Below are 23,209 nucleotides of genomic sequence, written 5' to 3' on the forward strand. Positions count from 1 at the left end.
TTAATAGATATTTGGATGGGAACTTGAAAAGTTATGGCACATAGGCATGGAGCTGAGATCTAGAAATAATGATTGGTATAAGATTGGTGCTTGATGGCTAGCATGAACATGATGGGCCAAAAGATCCATTTCCATACTTTGGGACACTGACTCTCTTGCTTACTTGGCTCTCCTACGTAACAATTTCTTACACAACCTTATCCTTTCTGTCCAATTCTTTAATCGCTTCCCCATCAGCATTAATGCAGTGGTAGCATCAAAAGTATGAATTCAAGTCCTGTTTTAAAGGAGCTGAACATTGGTTCTAAAATGGCACACATGTAGAACTGAGAGAGAGCTGCACTCTTGGAGGCAATGCCTGTCTGATGGTTGCTAAAAAATAATAATATAGACAACACACAATAGGTGCAAGGAGTAGGCCATTCGGCCCCTCGAGCCAGCACCGCCATTTAATGTGAGCATGGCTGATCGTCCCCAATCAGTACCCTGTTCCTGCCTTCTCCCCATATCCCCTGACTCCGCTATCTTTAAGAGCCCTATCTAGCTCTAATACAATATGGCAATTATATTTCACTGCTTTAAATTGGCTGCTGCTCATCCTGCTTAGTTACACACTAAATGGACTTGAAAGTACTTTGTGGATGACTTGTGATACAATGTGGATGGTCAGCTCGATGGTAATAATAGTCTTTCTGCTATCTGATTAGCATACAACAAAATATTTTCACTGTACCTTGTTACACCTGACAATAATACATTTTGTGGATTGTTTTTAGAAATCCAAACCATCTTTTCAGACTCTATCCTTTGCCTTTCTAACTTGAAAGAATAGATTTCAAAATACCTGCCCAAAGGTTAACTGAATTGATGGATACGTTATACTTGAATTCATGCGTCAATGTAATTATAATGCGCTAACCATTTTGTCTGTGAGCCACACATTGTCAGCTCCCTGATTAAACAGCATTGCGCAAATCTACATTAAATATAGTAAGCAGATTACTGCAAGTAGAATCATAAATCATTACATTACGTATTTCAACAAGGCCAGAGGGAATAAAGTTCACTGACTGAAAGCATGAAACTAACAGACTAATAGGCTAGCAAACTGTACAGAATAATGATGGAACTTTCTTATCTTCCGTTCTTGGCTTAATTCATTACAAGTGTGACCTAAGCTAAATAGCTGCAGATCAGCCATTAAGCATGACTGGTCTACTTGGCAAAGAGGTACTGCAACAGGTGTTGCTCTGACTTTTTGAATAAATCAACCAGCTCCAATACAACTAAGCTTTGTATTAGTAAATGCCATTCACGGAATGAATTGCCCAGGCTCTGAAAAGCGACCAAAGGATTAATTGGTCAGAATGGTGCTAACTCCAGTTAATTGCAACACTGCAGACCCTATCATATACTCTACAAGCAAAAAAATATTGCCGACTATATGTTACTGAAAGACAAGGAGCTGCAGATGCTGGAATCTTGCATGGAACAGAAGTTGCCAGAGTAACTTAGCGGGTCAAGCAAGATCACTGGTTGACATGGATAAACGGCATTCCTGGTCAACACCTTCTTCAGACCATCTGAAGAAGTTCCTGACACAAAAGGTCACCTATACATGTCCTCCAGAGATGCTGCCTGTCCTGCTGAGTTACTCCAGCACTGTATTCTTTATTACTGATGAATGATGGTAGGATTTTTGGCAATCCAGATTTGAAAATTATCAAACCCTATCCCAGAGATGCAAAAGCAATGAAAATGGATAATGTAATGCAGGAGTTAACATTTTGAGCATAACGTATGGAAACCTGTGCATTTGCAAATTTGCAGACAAAGCTGGGTGGCAGTGTGAATTGTGAGGAGGATGCTATGTGAATGCAGGGTGACAGACAGGCTGGGTGAGTGGGCAGATGCATGGCAGATGGAGTTTAATGTGGATAAATGTGAGGTTATCCACTTTGGTAGCAAAAAACAGGAAGGCAGATTATTATTTAAGAATAGGGGGTAAGCCATTTAGAGTGGAGACGAGGAAACACTTTTTCCACACAGAGAGTTGTCAGTCTGTGGAATTTTATGCCTCGGAGGGTGATGGCGGCCGGTTCTCTGGCTACTTTCAAGAGAGAGCTAGATAGGGCTCTTAATGATAGCGGAGTCAGGGGATTTGGGGAGAAGGCAGGAATGGGGTACTGATTGGGGATGATCAGCCATGTCGATCTAAATTGTGTTAAGTTGGGAAACATAGAAAATAGGTGCAGGAGTAGGCCATTCGGCCCTTCGAGCCTGTACCGCCATTTGATATGATCATGGCTGATCATCCAACTCAGTATCCCATCCCTGCCTTCTCTCCATACCCCCTGATCCCTTTAGCCACATCTAACTCCCTCTTAAATATAGCCAATGAACTGGCCTCAACTATCTTCTGTGGCAGAGAATTCCACAGATTCACCACTCTCTGTGTAAAAAATGATTTTCTCATCTCGGTCCTAAAAGACTTCCCTCTTATCCTTAAACTGTGACCCCCTAGTTCTGGACTTCCCCAACATCGGGAATAATATTCCTGCATTTAGCCTGTCCAAACCCTTAAGAATTTTGTAAGTTTCTATAAGATCCCCCCTCAATCTTCTAAATTCTAGCGTGTACAAGCCGCGTCTATCCAATCTTTCTTCATATGAAAGTCCTGCCATCCCAGGAATCAGTCTGGTGAACCTTCTCTGTACTCCCTCTATGGCAAGAATGTCTTTCCTCAGATTAGGAGACCAAAACTGTACGCAATACTCCAGGTGTGGTCTCACCAAGACCCTGTACATCTGCAGTAGAACCTCCCTGCTCCTATACTCAAATCCTTTTGCTATGAATGCTAACATACCATTTGCTTACTTCACTGCCTGCTGCACCTGCATTCCTACTTTCAATGACTGGTGTACCATGCCACCCAGGTCTTGTTGCATCTCCCCTTTTCCTAATCGGCCACCATTCAGATAATAGTCTACTTTCCTGTTTTTGTCATCAAACTGGATAACCTCACATTTATCCACATTATACTGCATCTGCCATGCTTTTGCCCACTCACCCAACCTATCCAAGTCACCTTGCAGCCTCCTAGCATCCTCCTCACAGCTAACACTGCCCCCCAGGTTCGTGTCATCCGCAAACTTGGTGATGTTGCATTCAATTCCCTCATCCAGATCATTAATATATATTGTAAATAGCTGGGGTCCCAGCACTGAGCCTTGCGGTACCCCACTAGTCACTGCCTGCCATTCTGAAAAGGACCCGTTTACTCCTACTCTTTGCTTCCTGTCTGCCAGCCAGTTCTCTATCCACATCAATACTGAACCCCCAATACCGTGTGATTTAAGTTTGCATACTAATCTCTTATGTGGGACCTTGTCGAAAGCCTTCTGAAAGTCCAGATATACAGTGCATTGAGAAAGTATTCAGACCCCTTCACTTTTTCCACATTTTGTTACATTACAGCCTTATTCTAAAATTGGTTAGTCATTTTTTTTTATCATCAATCTATGCACAATATCTCATAATACAAAAGCGAAAACAGGTGTTTAGTAATTATTGCAAAATAATTTAAAATAAATAACTGAAATATCACATTTACATAAGTATTCAGACCCTTTACTCAGTACTTTTTTGAGGCACCTTTGGCAGTGATTAGAACCTCAAGTCTTCTTGGGTATCACGCTACAAGCTTGGCACACCTGTATTTGGGTAATTTATCCCATTCTTCTCTGTAGATCCTCTCAAGCTCTGTCAGGTTGGATGGGGAGTGTCGATGCACAGCTATTTTCAGATTCCTCCAGAGATGTTCGATCGGGTTCAAGTCCAGGCTCTGGCCGGGCCACTTACGGACATTCACAGAATTGTCACAAAGCCACTCCTGCGTTGTCTTGGACGTGAGCTTTAGGTCGTTGTCCTGTTGGAAGGTGAACGTCTGCCCCAGTCCGAGGTCCTGAACGCTCTGGAGCAGGTTTTCATTAAGGATCTCTCTATACTTTGCTCCGTTCATCTCTACCTCGATCCTGACTGGTCTCCCACTTCCTACCGCTGAAAAACATCCCTACAGCATGATGCTGCCACCACCATGCTTCACCGTAGATATGGTATTGGCCAGGTGATGAGCGGTGCCTGGTTTCCTCCAGACGTGACACTTGGCATTCAGGTCAAAGAGTTCAATCTTGGTTTCATCAGGCCAGGGAATCTTGTTTAGGTGCCTTTTGGCAAACTCCAAGCGGGCTGTCATGTGCCTTTAACTGAGGAGTGGCTTCTGTCTGGCCACTCTATAATAAAGGCCTGATTGGTGGAGTGCTGCAGATATAGTTGTCCTTCTGGAAGTTTCTCCCATCTCCACAGAGGAACTCTGGAGCTCTGTCACCTCCCTGAATATGTTAGTAAGTCTCTATCCTAAGGCCCTTTTCCCCCGATTGCTCAGTTTGGCCAGGCTCTATGAAGAGTCCTGGTGGTTTCAAAGTTCTATTTAAGAATGACGGAGGCCACTGTGCTCTTCGGGACCGGCAATGCTCCAAAAAATGTTTTCCCCAGATCTGTGTCTGAACACAATCCTGTCTCGGAGGTCTACAGACAATTCCTTCGTCTTCATGGCTTGTTTTTTGCTCTGACATGCATTGTCAACGGTGGGACCTTATATAGACAGGTATGTGCCTTTCCAAATCATGTACAATCAATTTAATATACCACTTGTAGACTCCTATCAAGTTGTAGAAACATCTCAAGGATAATCAATGGAAACACGATGCATCAAAGCTCAATTTTGAGAGTCACAGCAAAGGGTCTGAATACTTACGTAAATGTGATATTTCAGTTATTTATTTTTAATTATTTTGCAATAATTACTAAACACCTGTTTTCGCTTTTATATTATGAGGTATTGTGCATAGATTGATGATAAAAAAAATGACTAACCAATTTTAGAATAAGGCTGTAATGTAACAAAATGTGTAAAAAGTGAAGGGGTCTGAATACTTTCTCAATGCACTGTAACACATCCACTGGTTCTCCCTTATCCACTCTACTTGTTACATCCTCGAAAAATTCTATAAGATTCGTCAGACATGATTTACCTTTCATAAATCCATGCTGACTTTGTCCAATGAATTCACCACTTTCTAAATGTGCTGCTATCCCATCTTTAATAACTGACTCCAGAATTTCCCCCATCACCAATGTTAGACCATCTGGCCTGTAATTCCCCGTTTTCTCTCTCCCTCCCTTTTTAAAAAGTGGGGTTACATTAGCTACCCTCCAGTCCTCAGGAACTACTACAGAATCTAAAGAGTTTTGAAAAATTATCACTAATGCATCCACTATTTCTGCGGCTACTTCCTTAAGTACTCTAGGATGCAACTTATCTGGCCCTGGGGATTTATCGGCCTTTAATCCAATCAATTTACCTAACACCACTTCCCGGCTAACCTGGATTTCACTCAGTTCCTCAATCTCATTTAACCCCCGGTCCCTTGCTATTTCCGGCAGATTATTTATGTCTTCCTTAGTGAAGACAGAACCATAGTAGTTATTCAATTGGTCTGCCATGTCCTTATTCCCCATGATCAATTTGCCTGTTTCTGACTGCAAGGGACCTACATTTGTTTTAACTAATCTTTTCCTCTTCACATATCTATAAAAACATTTGCAGTCAGTTTTTATGTTCCCTGCCAATTTTCTTTCATAATCTATTTTCCCTTTCCTAATTAAGCCTTTTGTCCTCCTCTGCTGGACTCTGAATTTCTCCCAGTCCTCTGGTAGGCTGCTTTTTCTGGCTAATTTGTACGCTTCATCTTTTGTTTTGATACTATCCCTGATTTCACTTGTTATCCACGGATGCACTACCTTCCCTGATTTATTCTTTTGCCAAACTGGAATGAACAATTGTTGTAGTTCATCCATGCAGTTTTTAAATGCCTTCCATTGCATATCCACCGTCAACCCTTTAAGAATCATTTGCCAGTCTATCTTGGCCAATTCACGTCTCATACCCTCAAAGTCACCTTTCTTTAAGTTCAGGACCCTCGTTTCTGAATTAACAATGTCACTCTCCATCCTAATGAAGAACTCAACCATATTATGGTCACTGTTGCCCAAGGGGCCACGCACAACAAGACTGCGAGCTAACCCTTCCTCATTACTCAATACCCAGTCTAGAATAGCCTGATCTCTCGTTGGTTCCTCTACATGTTGGTTTAGAAAACTATCCCGCATACATTCCAAGAAATCCTCTTCCTCAGCACCCCTGCCAATTTGATTCACCCAATCTATATGTAGATTGAAGTCGCCCATTATAATTGTTTTACCTTTGTTGCACTCATTTCTAATTTCCTGTTTGATGCCATCTCCAACTCCACACTACTGTTAGGTGGCCTGTACACAACTCCCACTAGCATTTTCTGCCCCTTAGTGTTTCGCAGCTCTACCCATATCGATTCCACATCCTCCAAGCTGATGTCCTTCCTTTCTATTGCGTTAATCTCCTCTCTAACCAGCAACGCTACCACGCCTCCTTTTCCTTACTGTCTATCCCTCCTGAATATTGAATATCCCTGGATGTTCAGCTCCCAGCCTTGCTCACCCTGGAGCCATATCTCCGTGATCCCAACTATATCATATTCATTAATAACTATCTGCACATTCAACATCCACCTTATTACGAATGCTCCTGGCATTAAGATACAAAGCCTTCAGGCTTGTTTTTACAACACTCTTACCCCTTATACAATTATGTTGAAAAGTGGCCCTTTTTGACATTTGTCCTGGTTTTGTCTGCCTGCCACCTTTATTTTTCACCTTGCTACCTATTGCTTCTCCCCTCATTTTACACCCCTCTGCCTCTCTGTTCTTGCACCCATCCCCCTGCGACATTAGTTTAAATCCTCCCCGACAGCACTAGCAAACACTCCCCCAAGGACATTGGTTCCATTCCAGCCCAGGTGCAGACCGTCCTGTTTGTACTGGTCCCACCTCCCCCAGAACTGGTTCCAATGCCCTAAAAATTTGAATCCCTCCCCCTTGCACCATTTTTCAAGCCACGTATTCATCTGCAATATCCTCCTATTTCTACTCTGACTAGCCCATGGCACTGGTAGTAATCAAGAGATTATTACCTTTGAGGTCCTACTTTTAAGTTTATCTCCTAGCTCCCTAAATTCACCTTGTAGGACCTCATCCCGTTTTTTACCTATATCGTTGGTGCCAATATGCACCACGACAACTGGCTGTTCACCCTCCCCCTCCAGAATGTTCTGCAGCCGTTCAGTGACATCCCTGACCCTTGCACCAGGGAGGCAACATACCATCCTGGAGTCTCATTTGCGGCCGCAGAAACGCCTATCTATTCCCCTTACAATTGAATCCCCTATTACTATTGCCCTTCCACTCTTTCCCCCCCCTCATGTGCCGCAGAGCCACCCATGGTGCCATGAACTTGGCTGCTGCTGCATTCCCCTGATGAGCCATCTCCCCCAACAGTATCCAAAATGGTATACCTGTTTAGGAGGGAGATGACCGCAGGGGACTCCTGCACTACCTGCCTACTGCTATGCTGGCTAGTGGCCACCCGTTCCCTTTCTGTCCTCTTACCTTTTACCTGCGGTGTGACCAACTCACTGTACGTGCTATTCACGACTTTCTCAGCATCGTGGATGCTCCAGGGGGAGTACAACGGGATCTGGGGGGTCCTTGTTCATCAGTCAATGAACGTAAGCATGCAGGTACAGCAGGCAGTGAAGAAAGCGAATGGCATGTTTTGCCTCCATAACAAGAGGAGTTGAGTATAGGAGCAAAGAGGTCCTTCTGCAGTTGTACAGAGCCCTGGTGAGACCACACCTGGAGTATTGTGTGCAGTTTTGGTCTCAAATTTGAGAAAGGACATTCTTGCTATTACGAGAGCAAGGTTAATTCCCGGGATGGCGGAACTGTCATATCTTGAGACAATGGAGCGGCTGGGCTTGCATACTCTGGAATTTAGAAGGATGAGAGGGAATCTTATTGAAACAAAAGATTATTAAGGGTTTGGACACGTTCCAAATTCTGTGGGGAGTCCAGAACCAGGGGTCATCTTTTAAGAATAAGGGGTAAGCCATTTAGAACGGCGATGAGGAAACACTTTTTCACACAGTTTTGAGTCTGTGGAATTCTCTGCCTCAGAGGGCAGTGGAGGCTGGTTCTCTGGATACTTTCAAGAGAGAGCTAGACAGGGCTCTTAAAGATAGCAGAGTCAGGGAATATGGGGAGAAGGCTAGAACGGGGTACTGATTGTGGAAGATCAGCCATGATTACATTGAATGGCAGTGCTGGCTCGAGGGGCCAAATGACCTACTCCTACACCTATTGCCTATTGTACCAAATTTTATTAAAACATGAGAGTTATGGTTAGTGCTCAATGGCCTACTTTAGGAATGATATTCAGGTCTTGCAGCAGGTCCAGTGACAATTCACTACTTACACCGGATGTGATTGATTGTTTTGTAACTCCTGGAAGTAGTTCAAAATGACCCAAATGTAGAAAATGTAGTGCTCAGGGAATCAGTTAATGATTCAGACCAATGATTTTTATTAAAACCAAAAGATATTCGAGACATTTTTATGAACTGCTTTAGTGAATAAAATTGATTACGTTTATAGGAAATAATCTCTTACCTCTAGAATTTATTGTTATGATATCTGCAAGCCACAAATAACTAAATTAACTGGGAATGCAAATGGAAACGTTGTTTTGGACTGTGGTCATTATTGTAAGATAAGAGAAATAGCACCCGACTTGCACAAAACAATCCACAATGTGACACTGATCAGGTGATTCATTTAATTTGGTGTGTTGGCTGAGAATTTGATAACAGCATAGCAAGGAGACCCATAGAACAGGTGTACTGGAGTCATTCAGCACAGAAACTAATGCGACTGCCCCACATCAGGTTTGCATCCTTCTATCCCTCGCCTCATCCTACGCCCTCTTCTTTTTGAAAGCATGGGTGACATCAACTAAGCCACAGCAAGAACTCCGAAAACTCACCGAATTTTAAGATATCGGTTCAGTTCAGTTTAGTTTATTGTCACATGTATCGCGGTACAAGTGAAAAGTTTTTGTTCATGAACTCCACCTACAAGACAGGATGAGATGCCTCTTTTAATGCGAGAAACTAGTAAATCCACAGACAGATTTGGTATGAGAACCTGAAAGATGCAGAAGGCAAACATCCAGGTACAGTAGGTAATTGGGAAAACAAAAAGTATGCTGTCCAGTGCAAAAAGGAAGCCAGGCCAGATGTACATGTTTTTAGGAAGACTTGGGGTACTGCACGGAATTTTGGACTGTGTACCTTGAAGTAGACGTAGGTTTGTGCTGTGTAAATCCATTCAATTAATTCCTGGGATAGAGAGAGAGATTAAGATTGCTTTATCTGATTGGAACAGAAAAGAAAAGATGGTGACCTCAATTAGACATGAGAGTTTAATGCTAAAAAGCTGTTTCCTCCAGCTGGAGTGTAAAACGTTCAGGATACGAGGATAAGGGGGGAGGCGTATAGGGGCAAAACTTGGTGCATAAGACTAAAAATCTTTAGAATTCTCTCTCCCTCAATTCACTGTTGAGATCAATAGTCTTCTGGATAAAGAGGAACAGATAGGAAGAAATGAGAAAGGAGATATTTAAAAGAGATCTCAGGGCTAAGATTTTCCATGTGGAGGGTAGTGAATATCTGGAATGAGCTGCCAAAGGAGGTGGTGGTGGTAGAATTTGGATAGAAAAGGGAAATGATCTTAACATGGATAAATGGGATCAGGGTAGATAGGCATCATGGTCGGCATAGACAAGGTGGGCTGAATAGGTTCATATTTGTGCTGTATGCTTTCATGATTCTATAGATGAGGAATAAGATCAGTCATAACCAATGGCAATTAGATCACATCCAAGTGTGAATATCTGTACAATCAATGTTTCCATCTTTTAGTGGACACTGCATGCATTTAGATATAATGCTGTTTCAATGCACGCCTAGGTTAAATTTTCTTTGGCCAAATGGGAAATGTTTATATTCTCTCTACCAAATGCACTCAGATTCCACCAAATCGCTTTTAACCAATACTTAGTTTAGTTTAGAGATACAGCGCGGAAACAGACCTTCAGCCCACCAAGTTTGCACCGACCAGCGATCTCTGCACATTAACTAGGAACAATTTTTACAAGTATACCAAGCCAATTAACCTACAAACGTGTACGTCTTTGAAGTGTGGGAGGAAACCGACGTGATCACGGGGAGAACGTACAAACTCTGTACATACATATCACCAAAGATTTCATATTTTTTTCTTTTCAGGTATTTACCATAAGGTTTTAAAAAAAAAGACACAAATATATTTGGAGAATATATGGAATGGTCACACTCTGTAAGAAATAGTTGCACTGCAGAATTGTAGAGAAGATTTACAAAATTTATGCCAGAAATATAGGAGTATATGTATCAAGATGGTACAAACAGACTAGATCCTTTTTGTCCTAAGAAAAGGCTGACCTTCAGGGTATTTAATATTATGAAAGGTTTGGCAAAACGTAAAGATATTATATAGAAAAGCATATTATAGATGGTGAATAAATTAATTTACAAATAGCCATAAACAGATATAGAATCATAGAAAATAGGTGCAGGAGGAGGCCATTCGGCCCTTCAAGCCAGCTCCGTCATTCATTGTGATCATGGCTGATCATCCATAATCAGTAACCTGTGCCTGCCTTCTCCCCATACCCCTTGATTCTGCTAACCCCAAGAGCTCTATCTAAAGGGCCTGTCCCACTTAGCGATTTTATCGGCGACTGCCGGCGTCATTGACTGACGTATCAGGGTCGCCGAAAGATTTTAAACATTTCAAAATCCAGCGGCCACAAAAAAAGTTCCAACACTTGATGAGACACCACACGTCAATACGTCATCACACCGCAACTTTTTCGGTGACCTGATATGTCAGTCAATTATGCCTACAATCGCCAAAAAAAAATCGGCAAGTGGGACAGGCCCTCAACTCTCTTTTAAATGCATCCAGTGAATTGGCCTACACTGCCTTCTGTGGCAGAGAATTCCACAAATTCACAACTCTCTGGGTGAAAACATTTTTTCTGGAAACATTTAAATGGCCTCCCTTTTATTCTTAGACTGCCCCTGGTTCTGGACTTCCCCAACATTGGGAACATTTTTCCTGCATCTAGCTTGTACAGTCCTTTTATAATTTTACAAGTTTCTCTTAGATCACCTCTCATCCTTCTAAATTCCAGTGAATACAAGCCCATTCTTTCCAATCTTTCTTCATATGAGCTAATTGCTGTTTATCATTACAGCAACAGGCCTGCAGGGTGACCAAAATTGGGATCTAAATATTCCTGAGTATTTAACATTTAGAAAGGACAAGCACAAATTAAATGGTGGTGAGAGTAGAGCAGCTAATATTGGATGACACCAGTACATTAGTGGGAAGTTTCTTGACTTGGGAGGTCAATGGTATAGAATTACAATTAATGTTTGGATGATCTATTAAGCAGCAAGAGAGTCTCCATATATAAGTCAATGTGAGAATGAGGTTAGCCAGGCAAATGAGGATAATAATAATAATAATACATTTTATTTGTATAGCGCTTTTCAAGGACTCAAAGTTGCTTTACATGGCGAGTCAAGAACAAAACAAAATAGAGCAGTAAGAGAGAGGTGCAAAGGGGAGGGGGACATGAGACTAAGGGTATGCAGAGGTGAAGAGATGGGTCTTGAGGCGGGACTGGAAGATGGTGAGGGACTCAGAAGTTCAGATAAATTGTGGGAGGGAGTTCCAGAGCCTGGGAGCTGCCCTGGAGATGGCTCTGTCTCCAAAAGTGCAGAGGTTGGATTTCAGAATGGAGAGGAGACCGGCTGAAATGGATCTGAGGGACCGTGAGGGTTGGTAGGGGGAGAGGAGGTCAGTGAGATATATGGGGGGGGGGGGGGGCGCAAGTGGTTGAGGGCTTTGTAGGTGAGGACCAGGATTTTGTAGATGATCCGGTGGGAAATGGGAAGCCAGTGAAGTTCTTTGAGGACTGGGGTAATGTGGTGCCAGGATTTGGTGTGGGTAATGAGTCGGGCGGCTGCATTCTGGACCAGTTGGGAGTCGGTTGATGTTGCGGGAATTAATGCCAAAGAGAAGAGAGTTACAGTAGTCCAGTCGGGAGGAGATGAAGGCATGGATGAGTCAGCGGCGTTGGTGTCAGGATGTTGGTGACATGTCTGGTCCTCTGTTTAAGGAAGCAGAGTGCCCTCAGCCCATGCTGGTGTGAGATGGAGTTGTAAAGATGAGCCAGTTGGGACCAAAAAATTGGAAAGTGTGAAAGCGGTGGAAAGCATCCGAGGTATCACAGATGTGAATCGAAATAGCCTGGGGATGGATGGAGCTAGGTTAGGAAGATACACATTCAGGGGACAGGAGCTGACTGAAAGAATGGGTCTGTGTTGATAGCTCTGCTTGTGGATCTTGGGCAGAAGCTCACAAGGTCAGGGGGTTATATAATTGGAGCTTTGGAGGGAAGACCTCCCAAGGAAATGAGATGCTTGACTTTCTGGGAGAAAAGGACTTGAAGTTCAGTGATGGGGACATAGCTCAGAGGAAGGTATGAGGTGGTATCCAAAAGCTTACATTTGCCCTCCGAGATAAATGACTGGTTGTAAAATCATTTTTGTTTGTGTCATACGCTTCCTTCAATCCAGTTCGTCTATATGTTTAGTCATGAGATTGGCAATGTGTTAAATGAATATTTCTCATCTGTATTTACCGTGGAGAAAGACATGGATTTTTGAAAACTCAGGACATATTTGAAAACATTGAATAGTGTCCACTTTACAGAAGAGGACGTGCTGGAGTGGTTCAAATGCTTTACGGCTAAACTTGGACCTGATCCAGTGCATCCCAAGGATTAGGTGGAAGCTAGGGAAAAAAATTGTAGCGCTACTTTCAGAGAATATTATACGATTAATAGTCACAAGTGAGGTGCTGGGAGACCAGACTATTAGTTTAGAAATACAGCATGGAAGCAGGTCATTCAGCCCACCAAGTCCACGCCGACCACGATCCCCGCACACTAACACTATCCTACACACACTAGGGATAATTTACATTTATATCAAGCCAATTAGCCAACAAACCTGCACGTCTTTGGAGTGTCGGAGGGAATCGGAGCACTCAGGGAAAACCCACGCAGGTCACGGGGAGAGCGTACAAATTTCATACAAACACCCATAGTCAGGATCAAACCTATGTCTTTGGCCCTGTCAGGCAGCAATTCTACCGCTGTGCCACCCTATGACTTTGAACCAGAGGCAGTTGGGTGTTGCGAGAGGTCCATATACAGTGAAGTAGCTTTACCACTGCACCACCATAAAGGGTGCCGGATGTTGTACCTCTATTTAAGAACAGCTGCAAGGAAAAGCCAAACATCAGTGATGTAAACTTTATTGGAGAGGATTTTGAGAGACAGGTTTTAAACCAATTTGGAAAGGCAAGGACTGATTAGGGAGTATGGCTCTGTGCATGGTAACTCTCACAAAATTGATTGAGGTATTTGAAGCAATGACCATGAAGACTGATGAAGGCAGTGCAGTAGATATTGTCTACATGGACTTTAGCAAGGCCTTTGACAACGCAACAAGGTAGGTTGCTTTGGAAGATTTGATCACATGGGATTCCAAGCGTGGATACAACATTTATTGATGGTTGGAGACAAATTGGTGGTGTAGGATTTTATTTTCAAATGGTGAATTTCAACAAGTGGCTTACCACAAGGATTGTGTAGGGAAGAACTGCAATGCCAGTTTAAATCAAACGTAGACACAAAATGCTGGAGTAACAGCGAGTCAGGCAGCATCCCTTCTTCAGACTCATCGGTGACGTTTCCGGTTGAGACCCTTCTTCTGATTTAAGAAGGGTGTCAACCCGAAACGTCACCCATTCCTTCTCTCCAGAGATGCTGCCTGATCCACTGAGTTACTCCAGCAATTTGTGTGTACCACAAGGATTGATGCTGTGTTCACTGTTGATCATAATTTATACTAAAATCAGTGGTGTCGTGAGCAGTGATGGTTTATAAGATTACAATGGGATCTTAATCAACTGGGCCAATGTGGTGAGGAATGGTAGATGGTGTTTATTTCAGATAAATGCAAAATGTTGCATTCTGGCAGAGCAAATGGCCAGTATTAATAGTTAATGGCAGGGCCCTGTGGAGTGATGTAGAACAGAGAGACACAGGGGTACAGGTACATAGTTCCATGAAAGTGGCAACATTGGTAGATAAAGCAGTGAAGGTGTTTGGCACAATTGCTGTCTCAGTCAGGTATTAAGTGCAGGAGTTGGGATGTCATGTTACAACTGTACAAGTCATACAATTGGAGTAATATCTACAATTCTGGTTGTCGTAGAGAAAAGGTGTCATTAAAATGGAAATGGTGCAAAGATTATTTGAGCTGTCACCAGGATTGGAGAGATTGAGTTTCAAGGATAGGTTAGAACATTTTTTTCCTCTGAACTAAGTCAGAATCAGAATCGTTTGTCATTTGAACATGTTCAAACAAGATTATGTTTCTGCAGTCATAATACAAAGAGTGGGCTGATGGGTGACCTTGGAGGTTTATGAAATCATGAGAGGCATAGATAACGTGAATGGTCACAGTCTGTTCCCCTTGGTAGGGGGGGGGGGGCTGAAACTAGAGGCCATGAGTTAAAGATGAATGACAAAGAAAAAGAGTGACTTTTGCATGTAAAGGGAGGTGCATATATGGAATAAGCTGCCAATGGAAGGGGCAGAGGGGTAGAGGCAGATACAATTACACCATCTAAAAGACACTTGGACAGGTATATGGATAGGAATGATTTGGAGGGCCTGGTGCAGGCAAGTGCGCTTAGCTTGGTCAAACAACTTAGTTGTCATGGACAAGTTGGGCTGCAGGGCCACTTTCCAGGGTGTGCAACTGACTATTTCACAAAGTGCAATTTGCTGGCAAAGCCCAGTATATATTGTTGATATAAGAGACTGCAGACGATGGAATCTCCAATAACATACAAACTGCTGCAGTAAGTCAGTGGCTCGGTGGAGGTAAATTGATTGAAGCATTGAGATCGAAGGCTCCCGACCCAAACGTCACACAATTTCTCTCCACAGATGCTGCCTGACTTGCTAAATTTCTTCAGCACTTTGTGTTCCACGCATCTGTAGTTCCTTGCGTCTCCAGACGATATTTCAGGTCAGGAATCTGAAGAAAGGACTCTACCCAAAATAATGCCTTGTTCATAAGTTCTAGGAGCAGAATTAAGCCTTTTGGCCTAAGTTTACTCCACCATTCAATCACAGTCGATCTATCTTTCCCTCTCAACCCCATTCACTTGCCTTCTCCTCATAACCCCCGACACCTTTAGGGGAACCACAGTGGCACAGCAGTAGAGCTACTGCCCTACAATGGCAGAAGCTGGGTTTGATCCCGACAACAGTTGCTTGTCTGTACGGTGTATATAGCAAAAGTATTTGAGTATAGGTTCATAGCAAAAGGATTTGAGTATAGGAGCAGGGAGGTTCTACTGCAGTTGTACAGGGTCTTGGTGAGACCACACCTGGAGTATTGCGTACAGTTTTGGTCTCCTAATCCGAGGAAGGACATTCTTGCCATAGAGGGAGTACAGAGAAGGTTCCTGATTCCTGGGATGGCAGGACTTTTATATGAAGAAAGACTGGATAGACTCGGCTTGTACTCTCTAGAATTTAGAAGATTGAGGGGGGATCTGGTTTAAAAGAGCCTGTTTCTGCGCTGTATCTCTAAACTAAAACTAAACTAATCTGTCAATCTCTGCCTTAAAAACATCTATTGGATTGGCATCCACAGCTGTCTGTGGCAATGAAATCCACAGATTCACCACCCTCTGATTAAATAAATTCCTCCTCATCTTTCTTTCTAAAGGTACATCCTTTTATTTTGAGGCTGTGGTTTCTGGTCCTAGACTCCCCCATTGGTGGAAATATGCTCTACACATCAACTCTATCCAGACATTTCCCGCCACAGACGCTGCCTGACTCGCTGCTTCCTCCAGTAATGTATATATTGTTGAGCGGGCGACAGAGCAACAGTGAGGAATTGGGGCCGGGTGAGGAGCGGCCAGCGGCGGCATCACGGGGTGGTGACATCGCACCGTGTTTACATCTCTGTGGAGGGCGAGGCGCTCGGCTCTGACTGACAGCCCGCTCCGCCAATGGGACCGCGAGCTCAGCAGGGAGCAGCAAATTAGCAGGAGATGGAGGCGGGAACTGGGTGACTCCACTCCCCTTTCCCCTCCCTCCTTCTTCTCCCCTCTTATACCCCCCTCCTCTTCTCCCCCCCTCCTCTCCTCTCCTCCCCTCCCTCCATCTTCTTCCTCCCTCTCCTCTCCCCTTCTCCATCCCCCTCCTCCTCTCCCTCCCCCTCTCCCTCTCCCCTTCTCCATCCCCCTCCTCCTCCTCTTCTCTCTTCTCCCTCCTCCAACCTGCCCACTCCAACCTACCCACTCACTCCCCCCCCCCCCGGGCAGGAGCGGATTAACGAGCGGACACCGCCGTGCACCCGTGACCCGGGCCCACAAGAAGGCCCTGACGGCGGCGGGGAGAACATTCCAGAATGATTTCCGCGTGTCGCCACGAAACCACCGGCCGACCGGAGCGGCCGCGAAAGCCGCCGCCGAGCCTAGGCAGCGCGGTGGCCGGGGGGGGGGGGGGGGAGAAGCGGCTCACCTCTCGCTGTTGCTGATGACGACGCCACCGCCGCTTTGCGAGTGATTCCTGTTCAGCGCCATGTTGTTGTGCCCGCCGCTGCCCCGCCCTCTGCGCGTGACGTCACGCGCCACCGAGGGGGCGGGGCCGCACCTGGAAACCGGTGACGCAAAATACGGATGCGTGACGTGAGGCTTAGGGGGTCACGTGGGGCGGAGAGTGATCGTAGGGTCACGTGGGGCGTGGGTGGAATCACGTGGTGAGCCTGCGGGGGGGGGGGGTCACGTGGGGAGTGGGTGGATCACGTGGTGAGCCTGCCCGGGGGGGGGGGGGGGGGTCACGTGGGGAGTGGGTGGATCACGTGGTGAGCCTGCGGGGGGGGGGGGGGGGGGTCACGTGGGGGGGGGTGATCGTAGGGTCACGTGGGGCGTGGGTGGAATCACGTGGTGAGCCTGCGGGGGTGGAGTCACGTGGTGAGCCTGCGGGGGGGGGCGTGGGGAGTGGGTGGATCACGTGGTGAGCCTGCGGGGGGGGTGGGGTTCACGTGTGGCCTCACCTGGGCACCAGCGTTACCCACATATAGTCTGAAGAAGGGTCTCCCCACCTCCCTTCTCTCCAGTGATGTCGCCTGGCCTGCTGAGTTACTCCAGCTTTTTGTGTCTATCTACAGTTTAGTTTATTGTCACGTGTACTGAGGTACAGTTTAAAGCTTTTTGTTGCATGTTAACCAGTCAGTGGAAAGTCTGATGAAGTCTCGCCGCCTGTTCCTTCTCCATAGATGCTGCCTCACCTGTTGAGTTTCTCCAGCATTTTTTGCCTACCAGTGGTAGACTATACTGATTACAATCAGGCTATCCACAGTGTATACGCACATGATAGGTATGTTACAAAACTTACCTTCAGCAGCGCTGCAGTTCTGTCACTGGCCGTGTGCGCGACTTTGGCGCCTTAGAGGAGGGGAGGGGGGGCGGGGTTAAAATGCGGGTTTTTACCGCCTGTCCTGGATATATTTTCTTGGGGAGGTAGCTAACGCTGAAGATTTGTTCCGACTGCTGGACTGTGAAATTTTTATTTAATCGCTGGACCATTTCAGCGCTGGAGTAAACTAAAAAGCCGCTTCTAATGCCGTGAACGCCGACAATGGGGACGGATTTCAGGTACGGGACAGCTAAAGGAAAGCTGGTTATTTTACATATAAACGTGCTTCTTAGGATGACTTTAATCCACATTTTACGTTGCGAAAAGGTGATTTAGGCCCCATACGAACCGGCAGTGTTTTTCCTGCCGATATGGGGTTTAAATTCACCGCAAACCGCAACGTTCCAAACGATCGTGTTCCACAAAAACCCACTCGCAAGATGATTTAAATGGCCATTAATTCACATGAATTAACCACTAAATTCCTTCCATTTGGCCTATAAATTCATGACAATGAGATTTAAAAATCATGTTATATTGTGAATTCTTGTGTGAATGTTATTTGGACTCTTAGGCTATTTAAAAATGTTAATCTTTTCTTAAGAAATGGATAGATGTTGAGATCTAGTAATTGAATTTTGTAATTAGCTATAATTGGGTAACTAACTAATTATATGCTTGAATTTCAGGTCATCCAAGTAAGATTGTTTCATATTTGTTTCAGAATGCTTCAATCTATAATAACTGAAAATTTATTTCAGTTCCCTTTATTTTTAAGAAAGTTATGGGCATTTGATTGTCCTCATCACAGCTTTTATGTTAAGTCAATGGAAAAGCAATCGGGAACAAGATGCTAATAAACGAGTATGATAATGGCCATAACTTTTTTAATACTGAAGATATGAAAGTGAATTAGGTGTCAAATTAAACTTCTTTTTATGCTTTATCTGATGGGATAAATTGCAGACTTGATTTTTATAATCTCAAAATTTTGTAACATTGCTACACATGATGAAGGGAATCACGTTTAGTCCCATGAAGTACAGTAAAGTCCAATTAGAAGTAAGGACGGATCTGAGAGAAGTTTAAGAAGATCATAGTTAGAGTAATAAATGTTTAGAGATTTAAGAGTGTGGAGCGATATGTAATATGAGTTTGTAGATCTGCTTCTGTGGCTAGCACGCAAATAATCTGTGTTGGGCGCCATCTTGGAAACTGTCTGTACAGGAACATTCTTCTGATTTACTGGAACATCCTCCAGTCCTTCTACTTGCCCTGACACTGAACTGTGGTTAGACAATAATGAGTCAGAGTACAGGAGGGAGATTGATAAACTGATTGAATGGTGCCAGAACAATAATCTTGTTGCCAAGGTTAGCAAAACTAAGGAGCTGACTTCAGGAAAGGAAAGCCGGCGATCCATGGACCTGTCTATATCAATGGGACAGTGGAAGTGAGAGTCAACAGCTTCAAGTTCCTTGATGTACATATTTCTGAACATCTGAGGTGTAACCTTTTTACACAAAGGGTGACGGGTGTATGGGGCGAGCTGCCGGAGGAAGTAGTTGAGGCAGGTACTATCTCAAAGTTTAAGAAATATTTGGGCAGGTAGATGGATAGGATAGGTTTAGAGGAAAATGAACCAAATGCAGGCAGGAGGGGCTAGTGTAAAATGGGGCATGTTGGTCAGTGGGCAAGTTGGGCTGCAGGGCCTGTGTCCATGCTGTATGGCTCAATGACTATCTGTTCTGTGGTCAGCACATCAATTCAATCATAAAGTAAGCCCATGAACGCCTTTATTTCCAATAGACGATTGAGGAGACTCACAAATGTCGATGAATAGTGTATTGAACGTCCATGAATGTACAGCGAGGAGCATACTCACTGGTTGTACAAGGTTTGGATGGGTAACTTGAATGCCAAGGAACAAAGGAGGTTGCTGAGTGTGGTAGACACAGGTATTGTGTCTATCACTGGTACCTGTACTGACTTCCCCACCATTGAACAGATCAATAGGAGGAGCTGCCTCAAAAAGGCAGCCAGTATCACCATCATCCTGGCTACACTCTCATTTTGCTCCTACCATTGGGAAGCTTGTAAACTGACAACCATGTCTAGGAATGGCTTCTTCCCAACAGCCATCAGGCTCTTGAAAACTACACACCACCAACCACTCAGCAACTATGATCTTCAATGGATTGTGTGTTTGGTTGGACGACAGACATCGGGTTTTCACTATTATTAGTTATTGATTTAATGTATTATTTGGGGCGGCACGTTGGCAAAGCGGTAGAGTTGCTGCCTTACAGTGCCAGAGACCCGAGTTCGATCCTGACCACGGGTGCTGTCTGTATGGAGTTTGTACTTTCTCCCCGTGACCTGTGTGGGTTTTCTCCCCATCAATGCACAGACCAGAGTTTGTTTGCTGGTTACCGCCCACAATCCTAAGACGCACAGGTTTGTAGGTTAATTGGCTTCAGCAAAATTATAAGTTGTCCCCAGTGTGTGTAGGATAGTGTTAATGTGCGGGGATCGCTGGGTGAAGCGGACTCGGTGGGCCTGTTTCCGTGCTATATCTCTAAACTAAACTGAAGAGGTTTACCAGAATGATGCTTGAATTAGAGGGTGGAATGTGTTGCTGGGGATGGTGGTTGAAACAGATTTGTTAGTGGCATTTATAAAACTTTTGGATAGGCTTATGGATATGCAGGGAATTGATTTTTATATATTTATTTGTGTGTTATTTCATTAATGGGCCTGTTAATCTGCAGCAAATAAGAATTTCATTGTTCTATCTCCTGTACAAATGAAAATCAAACACTCATGACTATTGAACTGGACCAATAAATCTTTCAGTCCCACAAGCTCGGACTGACATTGAGTTGGATTATACAAGGCCCATCTTCGGCTCAAGTTACTTGCACTTAATTTGTTCGATGAGTTGAATATGGAACGTGAGCTGCATCTGGTATGCAGGTCAAGTACAATGTGGGAAGTAGGCTGGATCTCGATTCCTTGGAGCGCAGGAGGATGAGGGGTGATCTTATAGAGGTGTATAAAATCATGAGAGGAATACATCGGGTAGATGCACAATCTCTTGCCCAGAGTAGGTGAATCGAGGAGTGGAGGACATGGGTTTAAGGTGAAGGAGAAAAGATTTAATAGGAATCTGAGGGGCAACGTTTTCACACAAATGGTGATGTGTGTATGGAACAAGCTGCCAGAGGAGGTAATTGAGGCTGGGACTATCCCAATGTTTCAGAAGCAGTTAGACAGGTACGTGGATAGGACAAGTTTGGAGGGATATGGACCAGGAGCAGGCAGGTGGGAATACTGTAGCTGGGATATGTTGGCTGGTGTAGGCAAGTTGGGCCGAAGGGGCTGTTTCCACGACGTATCACGCTATGACTCTATCCCCTACTCCCAATTCCTCCATCTACGCCGCATTTGTGCCCAAGATGAGGTGTTCCATACCAGGACATCCAATATGCCCTCATTCTTTAAGGAACAGGGGTTCCCCTCTTCCATCATAGATGAGGCCCTCGGTACACCGCAGCTCCGACCTTGCTCCCCCTCCCCCTAATCGCAACAGGGACAGAGTCCCCTAGTCCTTCCCTTGTCCACTTTCACCCTATCAGCCGTCGCACACAACACATAATGCACTGACATTTTCACCACCTTCAACGGGATCCCACCACAAGACACATTTCCCATATCCCGCGGTCACTGCACCCTGCCACTCGCCAACCTAGCTGTGCCGGGTAAGGTGCCGCTTGGGTTGGGGGGGGGTGGGGGGTTGCGCCGGGAATCAGCATACAGTAAAGTCTGCAGTGTGTGTTGACTGTAGACCATGTATCCACCACTTGCATTTAGTGTGCATCGTACACCTACATGTACACTTGTCACTATGGGTGCACTGTAGTTGCATTGTGTTTACAGGCATACTTGTGCGGCGTGCAGCTTCTGCTTACAACAACCGTACATGTTTATATTTTGCCCAGTGCATTTCCATGGGTCCATTGTGTTTTATGTACTGTACTTGTATGTACCAATAACATAACATTTATTATTTCTGCCATAACATCCATGGGCGTCTGTGCACTTAATTAAACTCATTGGTAAAACTGGAGCGCTTCTGTCAGCTCAGCTGTGTTTTGTCGGGGGAATAGTCCCAGGCAATTGAATTTTTGCTGACGGATATATCCTGCCCGTGCTGGTATTATCGTGGTCAATCTTCTTTATGCATTATCCAGCGCCTCACTCGTTTTAAAATTCGAAATCCACCGGGCCATCTATATCGAAACCATATTCATTTCCGGTTTAGCACTGCCACTACTCTGATTTTCAGTTCCATTTTAACCTGGTACATTATTTTGTTGTTTGCCTCTTTAACCTGCATCTCTGCTTTTTGCAATGTGTGTAACAGTATTTATCTGTCCATGTCTGAACTTTACTTTTATCTCTGCTATTGGTGTCTCTGGCAGGTGAATAGAGAGCCTTTGGGTACCACCTCCAACTGATTCCTTTATTGATACTTGAACTCATTTCTTCTCAATTTAATTTAATGCTAGGGCCAGTTACAACCTGGATTAAAGGACAACCTGGATACGATCTAGATCATCCTGGATTCTATATGCAAATAGAAAATACCATAGAAAGATATTTTTAATTGTTCTATTTCTGACCACCTTTCCATTTAGCACTATTTTTGCAGAAGACACGATTTTGTCAGAACTGATTAGAAATACGATTACCGAAATCTCATACCAAGTCCTGTCATTAAAGCAGCAACAATTTGCTTTAAAGAACTTGGCAAAGCTATTGGGTTTGTTCTTCTTAAGGGCAAGCTGTAAACTGGAACATACTTCACCATTCTAAACTTAATTTGCCTGATTTTCCGATAACAAATTAGTTAAGATCGGTTTTCAGTGTCACCTGTCACAGGTCTTGATTCCACATTGTAAATTCATCGGAATGGTTTGGTACTGAGGCGTGTGACAAGAATTGGCTGGAGCGGATAGCCAAGGTGGGGAAGAAACTGGAGCTGTGGAAGCAACGCTCTCTCTATAACGGGGAAACATTTGGTCATCAGGTGTGAGGTACTCTCGTGGCTGCTGTACTTGGCGCAAGTGTGACCTGTCCCTCCTTCCTACGCCACAGGGCCTGGGCCGTCTTCCAGTTCATCTGGGGGTCGAGGATAGACCGGGTGTGACGGCCCACAATGCACAAGTCAGCATGCCTAACGTCGCCCTTATCCTGATGGCCACCTTCGTGTGTGGCTGCATCATGTGGAGCATTGAGCCTGATGCAAGGTGGGCACCAAGTGTCACTACCTGCTGAGTTTCTACCTGTCCCCGGTGTTGCGAAGGATGGGCAGGTAGCATCTTTGGAGAGAAGGAATGGGTGACATTTCAGATCGAGATCTTTCTTCAACAGTTTTGACCCCTCCCTTCTCTCCAGAGATGCTGCCTGCCCCGCTGAGTTACTCCAGCTTTTTGTATCTAGCTTTGGTTTAAACCAGCATCTGCA

The 23,209-nt window shown here is 44.5% G+C and overlaps 2 protein-coding genes across 3 annotated transcripts in view; one reads left to right on the forward strand and one right to left on the reverse strand.

Annotated features, from left to right (window-relative positions):
* The window catches only part of LOC129716199 (WW domain-binding protein 2-like), a 67,729-nt gene extending 50,788 nt beyond the window's left edge, over positions 1-16,941 (reverse strand). Inside the window, exon 1 of the mRNA XM_055666071.1 lies at positions 16,784-16,941. Within this exon, the coding sequence (XP_055522046.1) occupies positions 16,784-16,845 (62 nt within the window). The 5' untranslated portion in view covers positions 16,846-16,941. The remainder of the gene's footprint in view (positions 1-16,783) is intronic.
* A 362-nt stretch (positions 16,942-17,303) lies between these two features.
* LOC129716200 (CD276 antigen-like) overlaps positions 17,304-23,209 on the forward strand; it is a 45,773-nt gene continuing 39,867 nt past the window's right edge. The window contains exon 1 of one of the 2 annotated variants that reach the window (XM_055666073.1): positions 17,304-17,641. In XM_055666073.1, the coding sequence (XP_055522048.1) occupies positions 17,541-17,641 (101 nt within the window). In that variant the 5' untranslated portion in view covers positions 17,304-17,540. The other variant, XM_055666072.1, reaches the window with a different exon arrangement.

Source organism: Leucoraja erinacea, unplaced genomic scaffold, assembly GCF_028641065.1.
Source record: "Leucoraja erinacea ecotype New England unplaced genomic scaffold, Leri_hhj_1 Leri_185S, whole genome shotgun sequence".
Lineage (NCBI taxonomy): Eukaryota > Metazoa > Chordata > Chondrichthyes > Rajiformes > Rajidae > Leucoraja > Leucoraja erinaceus.